Source organism: Ammospiza caudacuta, chromosome 19, assembly GCF_027887145.1.
Source record: "Ammospiza caudacuta isolate bAmmCau1 chromosome 19, bAmmCau1.pri, whole genome shotgun sequence".
Taxonomy (NCBI): domain Eukaryota; kingdom Metazoa; phylum Chordata; class Aves; order Passeriformes; family Passerellidae; genus Ammospiza; species Ammospiza caudacuta.
Window position 1 is genome coordinate 12321022 of NC_080611.1, and position 12835 is coordinate 12333856.

Genomic DNA, 12835 nt, shown 5'->3' on the forward strand with positions numbered 1-12835 from the left:
CCCCCCGTGCCCGGTGCCGGTGTCCCCCGCCTCTCCCGGTACCCCGAGCATCCCCCCGTGCCCGGTGCCGGTGTCCCCCGCCTCTCCCGGTACCCCCCGAGCATCCCCCCGTGCCCGGTGCCGGTGTCCCCGGCCGGCAGGGCACAGGACAGGCCCGGCAGCAGCAGGGAGGGCAGCTGTGTTGGAGGAGAGCGCTTTGTGCTGATCCCGACAGCCAAAAGCGGATTCTGCACTCAAAAGTGAGGGCACAGTTCCCGGAGCCCACCAGGACCCATCCCAAGACGGCTCCCAGCAGCGCTGCCCGCCAGCAGTGCTCACACAGGTTTGAGCACACACACATTCCTAAACAACCAGCCTGTTTTACCCCCATGGCCCCGTTATCCCCCTCCTGGCATCCCCATGGTGCAGCAAGGAACTCACAGCTCAGTGCAGCCCGGGCAGGACCCGGAGCCCCAGCAGGTGTGCAGCTCCTGTGCAGGTGTGCAGCTCCGGGGCAGGTGTGAGGCTCCTGTGCAGGTGTGCAGCTCCGGGGCAGGTATGCAGCTCCCGGGCAGATGTGCAGCCCTTCCAGCACCTCTGGCAGCAGGAGCTGTGCAGAACGTGCCCTCGGGCTCGGCTCACCCCACCAGTACCGCCCCAGTTTGCTTTCAGTTTCTATTCCCTGGCATGCTCAGCAGCACCAGAAGATAACTCCCCACACAACAGGAAAAAGATTTCCCTCAGGAAGGCAGAGATCACACTGAGTCATTAGCAGTTTCTGATTTATTGCACCCTCGATGTCCCGAGGGCCGTTTGGGGAACTGAATTCCCGACCCTGCCCAGCCCCACCAGGTGCTGTCCCCATGGCACAGCCTGGTGTCACCGTGCCTGTCCCCTCGGCAGGGCCCAGGCCAGGGGCTGCACCCCAGGGTGAGCCCAGCCCTGACCCAGGGCAGCGTTTGGCACAACACCCCACAGACAAGAGAAGGATAAAAAAGGTAAGGAAGGATAAAAATCAGTAAGGAGCACAATCCCAGACGTTCTCCCTCTCCCAGAGCTGGAGGCTGAGCCCCATGGCACTTGGAGGGCAGCACGGCAGCCCTGGAAACTTTGAGAGCTCCCCCTGTGTCACCACTGGAGCAGCCCAGAATGTGGAAAAGGTCCAGAATTAAAACAGTAGTTTAAAAAATGCCAGCAGCTCCCTGCAGGGAGGGTGGCTTTGCACTGGTCACTGTGACAGGGAACAGTTCTGTCCCACAGCCCGTGTGGGGCTGGGCTGGCGCTGCTCTGTCCATCTCGCCGTGGGACATGGGGACAGCCCAGCCCCGTGCCCAGCTGGCTCCCAGGGACGGTGCTGGTGTCACTGGGGTGGCACAGGACGTACTGGCGTCACTGGATGAGCCCGGTGCTCCTGGCAGGGCTGGTGGGGGGCTCTGCCCTGCTGCCCCCCAGCTCCCTGCACCGCTCTGGGACAGGAGAGGGGAGGCAGAGTCAGGGCAAGGCTCACATCCTGCCTCTGCCCGGCACAGAGGGCATTTTCTTGTTCCCAGGAGCTGTTTCAGAGCTGTGTTTGGTTCAGGATGAGGCTCCTGTTGATAACAGCCCGATGGCTCAGCTGCTGCGAGCAGTGCTTGCACTGAGCCAAGGACTCCCCGGGCAGGGAGGAGCTGGCAGGGGCAGAGCCAGGAGAGCTGCCCCAGTGCCCAGAGGAGGTTGCAGAGCACAGGGCATGGAAGGAAACGCTGGGGGGATCTGGCCGAGGGGTCTGGCCACTGCTGAGGGGGTGGCTGTGCAAGCACCTTGTGAATCACTGGCTTTGGATATTCCTTTATGGTTATTGTCATTTTCCTTTTCTGTCCTGTTAAAGTGCCTCATCTCAGCCCAAGAGTTTTACCTTTTCTCTGATCCTGTCCCACCTCTATGAATGGGGAGTGAGGGGCTCTGTGGTGCTGAGCTGCTGCTGGCTTGAACCACCAGAGCTCAACATGAATCCCCAACGCTGGGGAGACCCAGTTCTTGGGAGGGGCTCCAGCTCAACCCCCAGCCCCCTGCAGCCCCCACTGTGCTGCTGTGCAGCTGGACAGGTCAGATCCCTTGGGTGTCCCCAGAGCCACACTCACCCCATCCTGGCAGAGCAGCCAGAGCCTCCCCTGCCTCCTCCCTGCTGGGGAAATGCTGGAATCCTTCTATGTCTGCAGACAGGAGGACTTGGAGAACGGGCTCCTGAGGGCAGAGAAACCTGGGCTGGGGAGTGCTGGCCCCTTCCCATCCCCTGGGGCAGAGATCCCAGCCCACCCCAGCACCCCCAGCCATCCCAGCACCCTCAGCCCATCCCAGCACCCCCAGCCCATCCCAGCCCACCCCAGCACCCCCAGCACCCCCAGCACCCTCAGCCCATCCCAGCACCCCCAGCCCACCCCAGCACCCTCAGCCCATCCCAGCACCCCCAGCCCACCCCAGCACCCTCAGCCCATCCCAGCACCCCCAGCCCACCCCAGCACCCCCAGCCCATCCCAGCACCCTCAGCCCATCCCAGCACCCCCAGCCCCAGCTCTGTGAGATGAAGGTGCTCGGGATGGTGATGGAGCCGCCACAGCAGAGGCCAGCACAGAGCCCATCAGCCACACTCACACCACGGCCAAGGTGCCACACACCTGCAGGGCACAGAAGGCCAGCGGGAGGCCGTGCCCGTGCAGCTCCTGCAGCAGCTCTGCCAGCCCCAGCGCTGCTGTGTAATCGACGCTGCTGACGTGGCTGCAGTCCAGCAGCACAGGGCGAGCTGGGGATGCTGCTGGGAGAACACAAGGTCATGTCCCAGCGAGCAGCCAGGGGTCCCAGAGCCAGGGCAGGGCTGCCAGGGTGGGGCAGTGCTGTCACCGCTGGCACACGCAGCGCAGGGCCTGGGCGGCTCCCGCCACCCACGGGAGGTGACAGCCGTGTCCCCAGGCCAGCCAGCAGCACTGTACCTGCCAGAGCACGGCTGCACACCGAGTTCCTCAGGTGCTCCACGGCTGGGAAGTGCAGGCTGCTCCCCAGCTGCACCAGCAGCACGGCCCCCTCTGACACCTGGGGGGACACAGGCACAGGGGCTCAGGGCTGTCACCACCAAGGGCAGGGACACAGGCACAGGGGCTCAGGGCTGTCACCTCCCCATCAGGGACACAGGGGCTCAGGGCTGTCACCTCCCCAAACAGGGACACAGGCACAGGGGCTCAGGGCTGTCACCTCCCCATCAGGGACAGCTCCCGTGTCACTCCCTGCCCTCCTGGATGGAGTGGGAGGAGCAGGAGCCCCCATTCCTCAGGGAACCCCTCCAGCTCTCAGCCCAGCACCAGCAGCGCCTGGGCTCTCTCCGGCTCTCTCCTAAGGATTTTCCCTCTCCTGCTCTCCAGCCTGAGGATTTTCCCCTCCTCTTGCTCCTTTAGAAGGGTCCCTGTGCTGTGCCCATGGCAGGTCAGGAGCATCCTGCACCCCAGCATCTCCCTGCCCTCAGGAGCCCCCTCCCAGCTCCCTGCCACATCCAAGGGTGTGAGAAATGGATCTGTCAGGATTCTCAAAACCTGACAGAAAGCTCACACAGTCCTGCACAAGCGCGTGCAAACTCTGAGATAAGGGGTGCTGGCTTAGGAAGACCATGGGATAGAGATGACACTGTTGAGAGAGAGATTGAACTAGAAACAAGTTTCAACAAGTTTCAAACGATGGCCTTGCAAAAAGACCAGACATTTTGGAGAATTACAGCTGTGAAAGATGCATTGTTAACAGCAGCATTGTGTGGCAAAAGCTAATAGGCTGGAAATAATTTATAAGGGATTGTACCCAGGATTCAGGCTGGCTTCTGATGGAATGGCACTGAGTTTTACATCTCATGTCTCACCCTTCATTGGGACTGATAATGGAATAAAATCCCTTAAAAATCCTCTCAGTTGCCCCGTCTGTGAAAAGCTGGGAAAACCAGCACGAGGGCAGGGGGGAAGGGAGAAGCTCACCTTTATTGGGGGCCTGGCAATGGAGTGGAGCAGGAGAAGCCCAGAAACCAGCACCCCAGCCACGATTCCATACTGCACCTCCCAGAAACACAGCAGGAAGGTCACACACAGGGGCACAAGGTCCAGCCCTGCAGGAGAGAGAGGCCAGGCTGGCTGTGGCTGCTCCTGGTGCCACAGGGCACTCGGTGACAGTGCCAGCTCTGCATTACACAGGTGGCTGGGGCAGCTTCGGTGGAGCTGCAGGCTGAGCTCAGGGTGGGAGCCCTGGGGAGGGGCTGTGAAGTGCCCCCTCTGCATGACAAAGGACCCAGGAACCCTGGAGCACATGATGGGCAATTGAGAGAGTGATGGCACACTCAGACAGTGATGGGACACTCAGAGATGCTCTGAGACCATGATGAGACACTCAGAGATGCTCATAGACCATGATGGGACACTCAGAGATGGTGATGGGACATTCAGAGACAATGATGGGAAACTCAGACAGTGATGGGACACTCAGAGATGCTCTGAGACCGTGATGAGACACTCAGAGATGCTCTGAGACCATGATGGGACACTCAGAGATGGTGATGGGACATTCAGAGACAGTGATGGGACACTCAGAGATGCTCATAGACCATGATGGGACACTCAGAGACCATGATGGGACATTCAGAGACAGTGATGGGACACTCAGACAGTGATGGGACACTCAGAGATGCTCTGAGACCATGATGGGACACTCAGAGATGGTGATGGGACATTCAGAGACAATGATGGGACACTCACAGTGATGGGACACTCAGAGACCAGCCCCAGACTTTGCATGTTTATGAGGGGATAAAAGGATAAAAGCTCACAGGCTCCTTTGTTCTGGATCCCTCCTCAGAAACTTGAGCTGTCATTCTGTTATTTGGCTATGACACCAGGATTAAATTATTTTAAGGATCTGCATGTCTGTGACCCTGCTATGGGAAACCTGGGGTGGAGAGGAGCCTGCTCTGTGTGAGAGGGGCAGGGGAGCCCTGCAGGGGCTCAGTCCCAGCTCAGGGGTGGCTGCTGGGGCTCTGCCCCTGCCCTCACTCTGAACCCGCCAGAGCCTCCAGAAGATGCCAGCGTCGAACATGGGCACCACGGCCGAGATGATGACAGCAGCCAGCGCTGCCTTGGGGATGTAATAGAACAGAGAGGTCAGGTATGCCAGGGACAGCAGGACCAGGGCACCTGCGGGAGAGGGACCCTCAGCCACGGGCACCCGGCAACCAGGGGTATGCAACACCCCAGGGGTACCCAGACCCAGGGAGCCCCAAAACCCAGGGGGACCCCTCACCCTGGGGTACCCAGCACCCAGGGGTACCCAGCACCCAGGGGTACTGAACATCCAGGGGTCCCAGCACCCAGGGAACCCCAACACCCAAGGGTCCCTGACAGCCAGGGGTACCCAGCACCCAGGGGTCCCAAACACCCACGGGTACCCAACACCCAGTGCTCCCTGAGGACAGGGCAGGACTGTACCTGTGACGAGCCCTCCTGCGGGGGTGCAGACCCCTGACTGGGCATTCACTGCTGTCCTGAAACACAAACCCACCGTGCCAGGCTGTGCCAGGCTGTGCAGGCCTGGGGCTGCTCCTGCCCCCTGCCCACACCCCACTGCCATCCCGAAACACAAACCCACCGTGCCAGGCTGTGCCAGGCTGTGCAGGGCTGGGGCTGCTCCTGCCCCCTGCCCACACCGCACCCAGGAGAACCCCCTGCCCTGTCAGGGAAGAGGGAGGAACACAAACAAGCCCCCAGCTTCCAGGACTGCACAGCAGGAAGGGAGGTGGCCCTCGAGGAGGGAAGGTGGCCATTGGCACATAAGCATTCAGGATCTTGCAGAGCTCCCTCACCACCACCAGTGCCCTGCTCCCCTCGTGCTACCCACCGGCCAAAGCTGCCCGTGATGGGGTACGAGGAGACGAAGGAGCCCAGGACGTTGGCAACACCTGGGGAGACAAAGGAGAGGGGCTGGGGGGCACTGCTGGGTCTGTGTCCCCAGGAAAGGGGCACTGCTGTGTCTGTGTCCCCTCCCTGGCCCTGCAGGACTGACTCAGCCTGTTCTGGAAATTCCTGAGCTGAGAGAACGCCTGGGGTGGGGGCAGCACGCAGGTAAGGAAGGGAGAAGCTCAGGGGGAGGCAGAGCTGCCCAGATGGGATCTCAGGCAGCCCAGGGGCTGTGGGACACCCGGTCCCACCCCTGCCCTCCTGAGCCAGCAGCTCTTACCCAGAGCCAGCAGCTCCTGGTTGGGGTCAATCCTGTAGCCATTCTGCGAGGCTGAAAGGAGAGGTTGGCGTTGGCCCGAGGCTCCCACGGGCACCTGCCAGGCACACAGAGCAGAACCAGCAGTGATGGCACAGCGTGGGCCCTGTCCTGGCACCCCTGGGCGCAGCGGCACCCCGAGACAACGCTCACCTCCTGGGCAAACTTCAGCTGGGCACCCCAGGACCCCTCCTGCCAGCCCATGCTGGGAACTGAGCCCGGTCCCTCCCAGCGCCCCAAAAGGAACAGCACCTTCCCCAGCACCCCGAGCCCTGCAGAGACCCCTCCCCAGCACCCCAAGCCCCCACAGAGCCCCCCTGGGAGCCCAGGGCAGGGCCCTGGCACAGCCCTACCAAAAGCCTTGGCGATGGCCACGCTCTCCAGCAGCCCCATGAGCGGCACCACGGCCAGCCCGACGCCCATGTCCTGGGAGGGAGGATCCAGGGGGGTCAGGGAGGGATCCAGGGGGGTCAGAGAGGGATCCAGGAGGGTCAGGGGGGCTGGGACCCTGCACAGGCAGCAGGGCAGCCCCTGGGAGTGGCAGCACCCACCTGCAGCATGCTGGGGAAGGGGATGGTGCCGTTGGGCACTGCCAGGGAGAAGGGTGGTGGCCGGAAGGGTGGCAGCCCCTGGGGGATGCTGCCCGTGAGCCTGAAGGGCTGGCAGCCCATCACCTGGAAGGAGTAAGCCACCAGGCCAGCAAACAGGACCACGAGGGCATTGCGTGCTGCCAAAGTGGAGAGAGCAGCCATGAGCCCTGCCCGAGCCCAGGGCAGCAGGAGGGGGCAGGAGATGGTACCCGAGCTGCTGGGCACTGCCCAGCCCTAGGAAGGGGCAGGAGATGGTACCCGAGCTGCTGGGCACTGCCCAGCCCTAGGAAGGGGCAGGAGATGGTACCCGAGCTGCTGGGCACTGCCCAGCCCTAGGAAGGGGCAGGAGATGGTACCCGAGCTGCTGGGCACTGCCCAGCCCTAGGAAGGGACACAGGGACAGGAGCCTTGGCACTTTTCCTCCCTGCCCCACCTCCAGGTCCTGGCCCCCACCAGCCTTTCCCATTTCAGGCTCTGCCTTCCCCGACCCAAAGATGAGCCCGGGAGGGGACAGGCAGGGGACAGGGGACACACCTGTGGCACAGATCCACACAATCAGGTGGCTGATCCTGACAGCCAGCGGTGCCGTGGGGACAGCCTGGGGCAGGTGGCTCTTCATGGCCCGCAGCCCTGCCAGCGCTGCCAGGCAGCTCAGCCCCAGCAGCGCGTCCCCAGCCCTGCAAGAGGCGCAGCAGTGCCACCCAAACACGCCTGAGAGCTCCACAGAGGGGAGGGCAGGGGGTTTGTGTCACAGCCGAGAAATCAGCCCCAGGGATGGGGAGCGGGGCAGGGGGGGCTGACCTGGTCTCCCCGATCCTCCTCAGCGTCTCGTAGAGCTGCAGGAAGAACTGCCTCGGGATGCCCTGCAGCCCCAGGATGTTCTGTGCGGGCAGAAAAGCTGCTGACAGCCCAGCCCAGCCCCGTGACCACAGCCATTAGCCAACACCGGCCTGGAGCTGCTGCCAGAGGCTCTGATTTGGGTTAACCACAAGGGAAGTGTGGCAGCCCAGCAGAGCCTCGGGTCCCTGCGAGGCCAGCGAGGGGCTCCCGGGGCTGCAAACCACCCCCAGCTCCCAAATCTGCAAACCCACCGTGCCAGAGCATCGCCCAGTGCCTCCTGCAGGTGACCGATGCCATGTCCCGGCTTTGCTGGTGTCCTGGCTGCCACCAGCAGGTCACCAGCAGAGGGTGTTCGGCTCGGTCTGCTCCGAGCAGGGCGCTCAGGGACCCAGCAGAACCACGAGCACCTTTGGGGCTCCTTCCCCCCGCACCAAGCACACGGCCCAGCCCCTGCTCAATGTCCCAGCTGCACAGCACCAGGAGAGAGCTGCAGAGGCACCGGGACAGGGCAGGTCCTACCTTGACCTGGTTGAAGCTGATGGTGATGGAAGCCGCTGAGGTAAACCCCTTAATGACCGGGCAGGAAATGAAATCCAGAAGGAATCCTGCATGGGATGGGAGGCGGTGAGCACATCCTGACCCCAGCGGGACAGCAGGACAGTGCCAGTGTCCAGGGAGCAGAGAGGAGGAAGGAACAGCTCCAGGCTGTGCAGCAATATCCCAAACACATCAGTGCACGGCAAGGGCATCTCACCGAGGCGCAGGAGCCCCATGGCCAGCTGAATGCAGCCCGAGAGGAAGGCGAGCAGGACGGCATAGGCGGGCTGCTGGAAGGCGTACGAGGACACCAGCAGGGACATGATGGCCGTGGGACCCAGCGTCACGTCCTTGGCCGTGCCCAGCAGGCAGTACACGAAGCAGCCCGTGAAGGAGGAGTAGAGGCCGTACTGCAGGGGGACAGAAGGGCACTGGCACAGCCCTGGGAGCCGGGAGAGGCCAGACACGGCCCGGACTGGGCTGGGCTGGTCTCGGGTCACCGCAGGGCCCTTGGCACACGGGTGGCATCGCGCCCGGGGAATGGGCGAGTGCACGGCGCCAGCCCTTGGTCACCCAGCCCTTGGTCACCCGGCCCTGCCCAGCCCGGCCGCGCCCGCCGCACTGCCCGGGAGCGGGTCCGGCTCACCCGGCCGGAGCTCCGCGGGTCCCGGTGCGGGCCCGGTACGCACCTGCAGCGGCAGCCCGGCCAGCTCGGCGTAGGCCAGCGCCTGGGGCACGGCGGTCAGGCCCACGGCCAGCCCGGCCAGCACGTCCAGCGGCAGCCAGGCCCGGGAGTACCGCGGGAGCCAGCGCAGCACCGGCAGCGCCGGCAGCGGGCACCGGGACCCCGGCATGGCCCGGACCCCCGCGGGTCGGTACCGGGGCGGAGCGGGAGCCTGCGGGTCGATACCGGGAGCGGAGCGGGACCCTGCGGGTCGGTACCGGGACGGAGCGGGATCCTGCGGGTCGGTACCGGGGCGGAGCGGGATCCCCGCCGGTCGGTACCGGGGGCGGAGCGGGATCCTGCGGGTCGGTACCGGGGCGGAGCGGGATCCCCGCGGGTCGGTACCGGGGGAGGAGCGGGATCCTGCGGGTCGGTACCGGGGCGGAGCGGGATCCCCGCGGGTCGGTACCGGGGGCGGAGCGGGATCCTGCGGGTCGGTACCGGGGCGGAGCGGGATCCCCGCGGGTCGGTACCGGGGGCGGAGCGGGACACCGCGGAGCCGCCGGGGCCACACAGCCCGCAGCTCCGCCCGCCCCGGATCTGAGCGGCCGGGACGCCTCATGTGACCGGGGTGAGGAGGAGCCGGGGCGGCCTGAGGAGCGGCCGGTCCCCGCTGCCGGTGCTGGTGGTGCTGCCGGTACCGGTGCCATGCGGCCCTGGGCGCTGCTGCTGCTGCTGGGAGCGCTCCCGCCCGGCGGAGCCGCGGCCCCGACCCGCAATGTGCTGCTGCTCCTGGGTGAGTGCGGCCCGGTCCCGGAACCGGCCCGGACCCTCCTGCCCGGGACTGGGCGCTGGGGGCATCCCGGGGACGGGAGGGAGGGACGGCCCCGGGCTCCGCTGCATCCCCTCCGCTGCATCCCCTCCGCAGCACCGGCCGGGGCACCCGCAGCCCGGGGATGCTCCCGGTGCCATCAGTGTCCCTCGAGCCCGGTTAGGGACACACCCGGGCTGACCCCAGGGACCTCCCCGGGCTGACCCCGCTCCCGGTCAGGGACACCCCCGGACTGACCCCAGGGACACCCCCGGGCTCATCCCAGGAACACCCCCGGGCTGACCCCACTCCCGTCCCGCAGCCGATGACGGCGGCTTCGAGAGCGGCGCCTACAACAACTCTGCCATCCACACGCCCAACCTGGACGCGCTGGCCCGGCGCGCTTTGGTGTTCCAGAACGCCTTCACCTCCGTGAGCAGCTGCTCCCCGAGCCGGGCCAGCATCCTGACCGGCTTACCCCAGGTAGGGGCTCACGGGCACGGCTGGATGTGTTTTGGAACTGGGCTGGCAGCCCTGGTCTGACCATGACTGTACCCACAGCACCAGAACGGGATGTACGGGCTGCACCAGGACGTGCATCACTTCAACTCCTTCGACGGCGTGAGGAGCCTGCCCCAGCTGCTCAGCCATGCAGGCGTCCGGACAGGTAGGGGCTGGAGGAGCTGGGACAGGCAGGAGCTGGGACAGGCAGGGAGCACCAAACCAAACCCCACTGACAGAGCTCCCTGGACCTGTGGCTGTCCCTGCAGAGAGGAGACAGCACACCCTCCCAGCCCTGCTCCTCCACAGCAGCTGTCTGCATTCTCACAGGGATAATTGGGAAGAAGCACGTGGGGCCGGGGGCTGTGTACCCCTTCGACTTTGCCTACACAGAGGAGAACAACTCGGTCCTGCAGGTGGGGAGAAACATCACCCGGATCAAGGAGCTCGTCCGGCGCTTCCTGCAGAGCCAGGACGAGAGGTGAGGCTGCCCCCTTGTCCTGGGAAGGGCTGTCTGTCCCCATGGCCCAGCTGGTCACAGACAGGGTCCCCCCATATCCAGATTTGGTGGGGGGAGTCCTGCTGACCCCAGCTCACCGTGGCACAGCCCAGGAAGGTCTCTGGGCACCCCTTTGCTTCACCCCCTCCACATCCCCCCTTTCCACCCCTAGGCCTTTCTTCCTCTATGTTGCCTTCCACGACCCTCACCGCTGCGGGCACTCCCAGCCCCAGTATGGGCCCTTTTGTGAGAAGTTTGGCAACGGACAGAGCGGGATGGGCTGGATCCCTGACTGGAAGCCACAGATTTACCAGCCAGAGCAAGTGCAGGTGAGAACTGTGAGGACGTGTGGGGCTGCACATGGTGGCAGCCACCTTGTCACTGTCCCCAGTGTCACAGCAAGAGGGGCCTGTGTCAGCCATGTGTCCCTTTGCCTGTCTCCGTTTAGGTCCCTCCCTTTGTCCCAGACACGCCGGCTGCCCGGGAGGACCTGGCTGCCCAGTACACGACCATCGGGCGCATGGACCAAGGTGGGAGCCTGGCCAGGCTGGGGCTGAGCTCTGACCCCCTCCCTGCCCCCTGAGCTCTGTCCCTGCTCTCACAGGGATCTGGCCAGGCTGGGGCTGAGCTCTGACCCCCTCCCTGCCCCCTGAGCTCTGTTTCTTCTCTCACAGGGATCGGGCTGGTCCTGCAGGAGCTGCGCCACGCCGGTTTCCTCAACAGCACCCTGGTGATCTACACCTCCGACAACGGCATCCCGTTCCCCGGGGGCAGGACCAACCTGTACCGCTCGGGCACCGCCCAGCCGCTGCTGCTCTCCTCCCCCGAGCACCCCCGGCGCTGGGGGCAGGTCAGCCCGGCCTTCGCCTCCCTCCTGGGTAAGAGCTGAGCGTGCCTGGGGCTGGGGGCTGCTCCCTGCACCAAATCTCAGGGTCCTGGCCCTGGGGGCAGCCCCGAGCCCTCAGCATTGGCAGGGCCAGAGCAGGGAAGGGAGAGGAGGGAGGACAGGACAGGGTTCCCTGCAGGGACGCCATCCCTGGGGACCTTTCTGCCCCTCTCTGGGGCTGAGTTTCCTCCCACGGCGCCTGTCCCTGCTCTCACCCTTTTGCTCCCCTGCAGACCTGACGCCGACCATTCTGGACTGGTTCTCCATCCCCTACCCTGCTTACAGCATCTTTGGCGAGAGGCGTGTGCAGCTCACTGGGAAGTCTCTGCTGCCAGCCCTGGAGTCGGAGCAGCCCTGGGCCACGGCCTTCCTGAGCCAGAGCCAGCACGAGGTGACCATGTACTACCCCATGCGAGCCGTGCAGCACCGCCAGTACCGCCTCATCCACAACCTCCACTACAGGATGCCCTTCCCCATCGACCAGGACCTGTACGTGTCACCCACCTTCCAGGACCTGCTGGGGCGCACCCGGGCGGGGCAGCCCACGCACTGGAACAGGAGCCTGCAGCAGTACTACTACCGAGCCCGCTGGGAGCTGTTTGACTGCAGCCAGGACCCCGCCGAGAGCCACAACCTGGCCCCCGACCCCCGCTACGCCAGCGTGCTGCAGCTGCTCAGGGCACAGCTCCTGCAGTGGCAGTGGGACACCGGGGACCCCTGGGTGTGTGCCCCCGATGCTGTGCTGGAGGAGAAACTGAGCCCCCGGTGCCAGCCGCTGCACAACGAGCTGTGAGGGGCACCTGTGCCCCCACAGGGGTGTGCATGGACACCACCTGTGCCCCCACAGCGCTCTCATGGGGCTCACGCCCCACCTGTGCCCCCACGGCGCTGTGTTCCCATGGGGCACGACGGGCTGGTCCCAAATCCCAGGCGACACCACTAAGCTCTGCCCTCTGCTGCCAACGCTGCCTGGCCCCAGAGCACTGAGGATTCCTGGTGCCCTGGCTCTCAGCTGGAGGAGCCAAAGGCCCAAGCTGCTCCTCAATAAAGCCTCTGGAGGACAAGGATCCGTTTTCACCTGGAGCTGAGCACACCCTGCAGCAGGACAGACCGAGGTCTCTGTGGCACAGCCAGGGCTGCAGGAACAGCTGGGGACCCCCAGCGCTCTGGGGAACAGGGAAAGCCCTCAAGGGGCAGAGCTGGGGACATTCAGGACCAGAGAGGGGACAAGGACACAGCCTGGGTCTGCTCCCAGTAA

The 12835-nt window shown here is 64.9% G+C and overlaps 2 protein-coding genes across 2 annotated transcripts; one reads left to right on the top strand and one right to left on the bottom strand.

The window, feature by feature from the left end:
- Positions 1 to 1368: 1368 nt before the first annotated feature.
- Positions 1369 to 9502, bottom strand: SLC26A11 (solute carrier family 26 member 11). The gene is made up of 16 exons (XM_058817181.1): positions 8906 to 9502; positions 8434 to 8626; positions 8199 to 8284; positions 7641 to 7720; positions 7374 to 7516; positions 6801 to 6976; positions 6603 to 6675; positions 6214 to 6264; positions 5875 to 5935; positions 5466 to 5521; positions 5034 to 5174; positions 3969 to 4096; positions 2946 to 3045; positions 2634 to 2770; positions 2125 to 2202; positions 1369 to 1443 (listed from the first exon to the last, which is right to left on the bottom strand). Exons 1-16 carry the CDS (start codon positions 9500 to 9502, stop codon positions 1369 to 1371), a joined length of 2175 nt encoding a protein of 724 aa, XP_058673164.1.
- A 17-nt stretch (positions 9503 to 9519) lies between these two features.
- On the top strand, positions 9520 to 12678 carry SGSH (N-sulfoglucosamine sulfohydrolase). Its single transcript, XM_058817405.1, has 8 exons — positions 9520 to 9676; positions 10014 to 10174; positions 10253 to 10358; positions 10523 to 10673; positions 10864 to 11020; positions 11140 to 11221; positions 11366 to 11569; positions 11811 to 12678. Exons 1-8 carry the CDS (start codon positions 9589 to 9591, stop codon positions 12368 to 12370), a joined length of 1509 nt encoding a protein of 502 aa, XP_058673388.1. The 5' UTR covers positions 9520 to 9588; the 3' UTR covers positions 12371 to 12678.
- Positions 12679 to 12835: the final 157 nt, after the last annotated feature.

Excerpts from the sequence above, each read along its gene's own strand:
- SLC26A11 (XM_058817181.1), bottom strand. The coding sequence starts at position 9,502 with ATGAGGCGTCCCGGCCGCTCAGATCCGGGGCGGGCGGAGCTGCGGGCT. Across the intron at positions 8,285-8,433 it reads CATGGGGCTCCTGCGCCTCG|GATTCCTTCTGGATTTCATT; the intron begins GTGAGATGCCCT and ends CATCCCATGCAG. Across the intron at positions 6,676-6,800 it reads CCTTCCCCAGCATGCTGCAG|GACATGGGCGTCGGGCTGGC; the intron begins GTGGGTGCTGCC and ends CCTCCCTCCCAG.
- SGSH (XM_058817405.1), top strand. The coding sequence starts at position 9,589 with ATGCGGCCCTGGGCGCTGCTGCTGCTGCTGGGAGCGCTCCCGCCCGGC. Across the intron at positions 10,674-10,863 it reads CTGCAGAGCCAGGACGAGAG|GCCTTTCTTCCTCTATGTTG; the intron begins GTGAGGCTGCCC and ends TTCCACCCCTAG. Across the intron at positions 11,570-11,810 it reads GGCCTTCGCCTCCCTCCTGG|ACCTGACGCCGACCATTCTG; the intron begins GTAAGAGCTGAG and ends GCTCCCCTGCAG.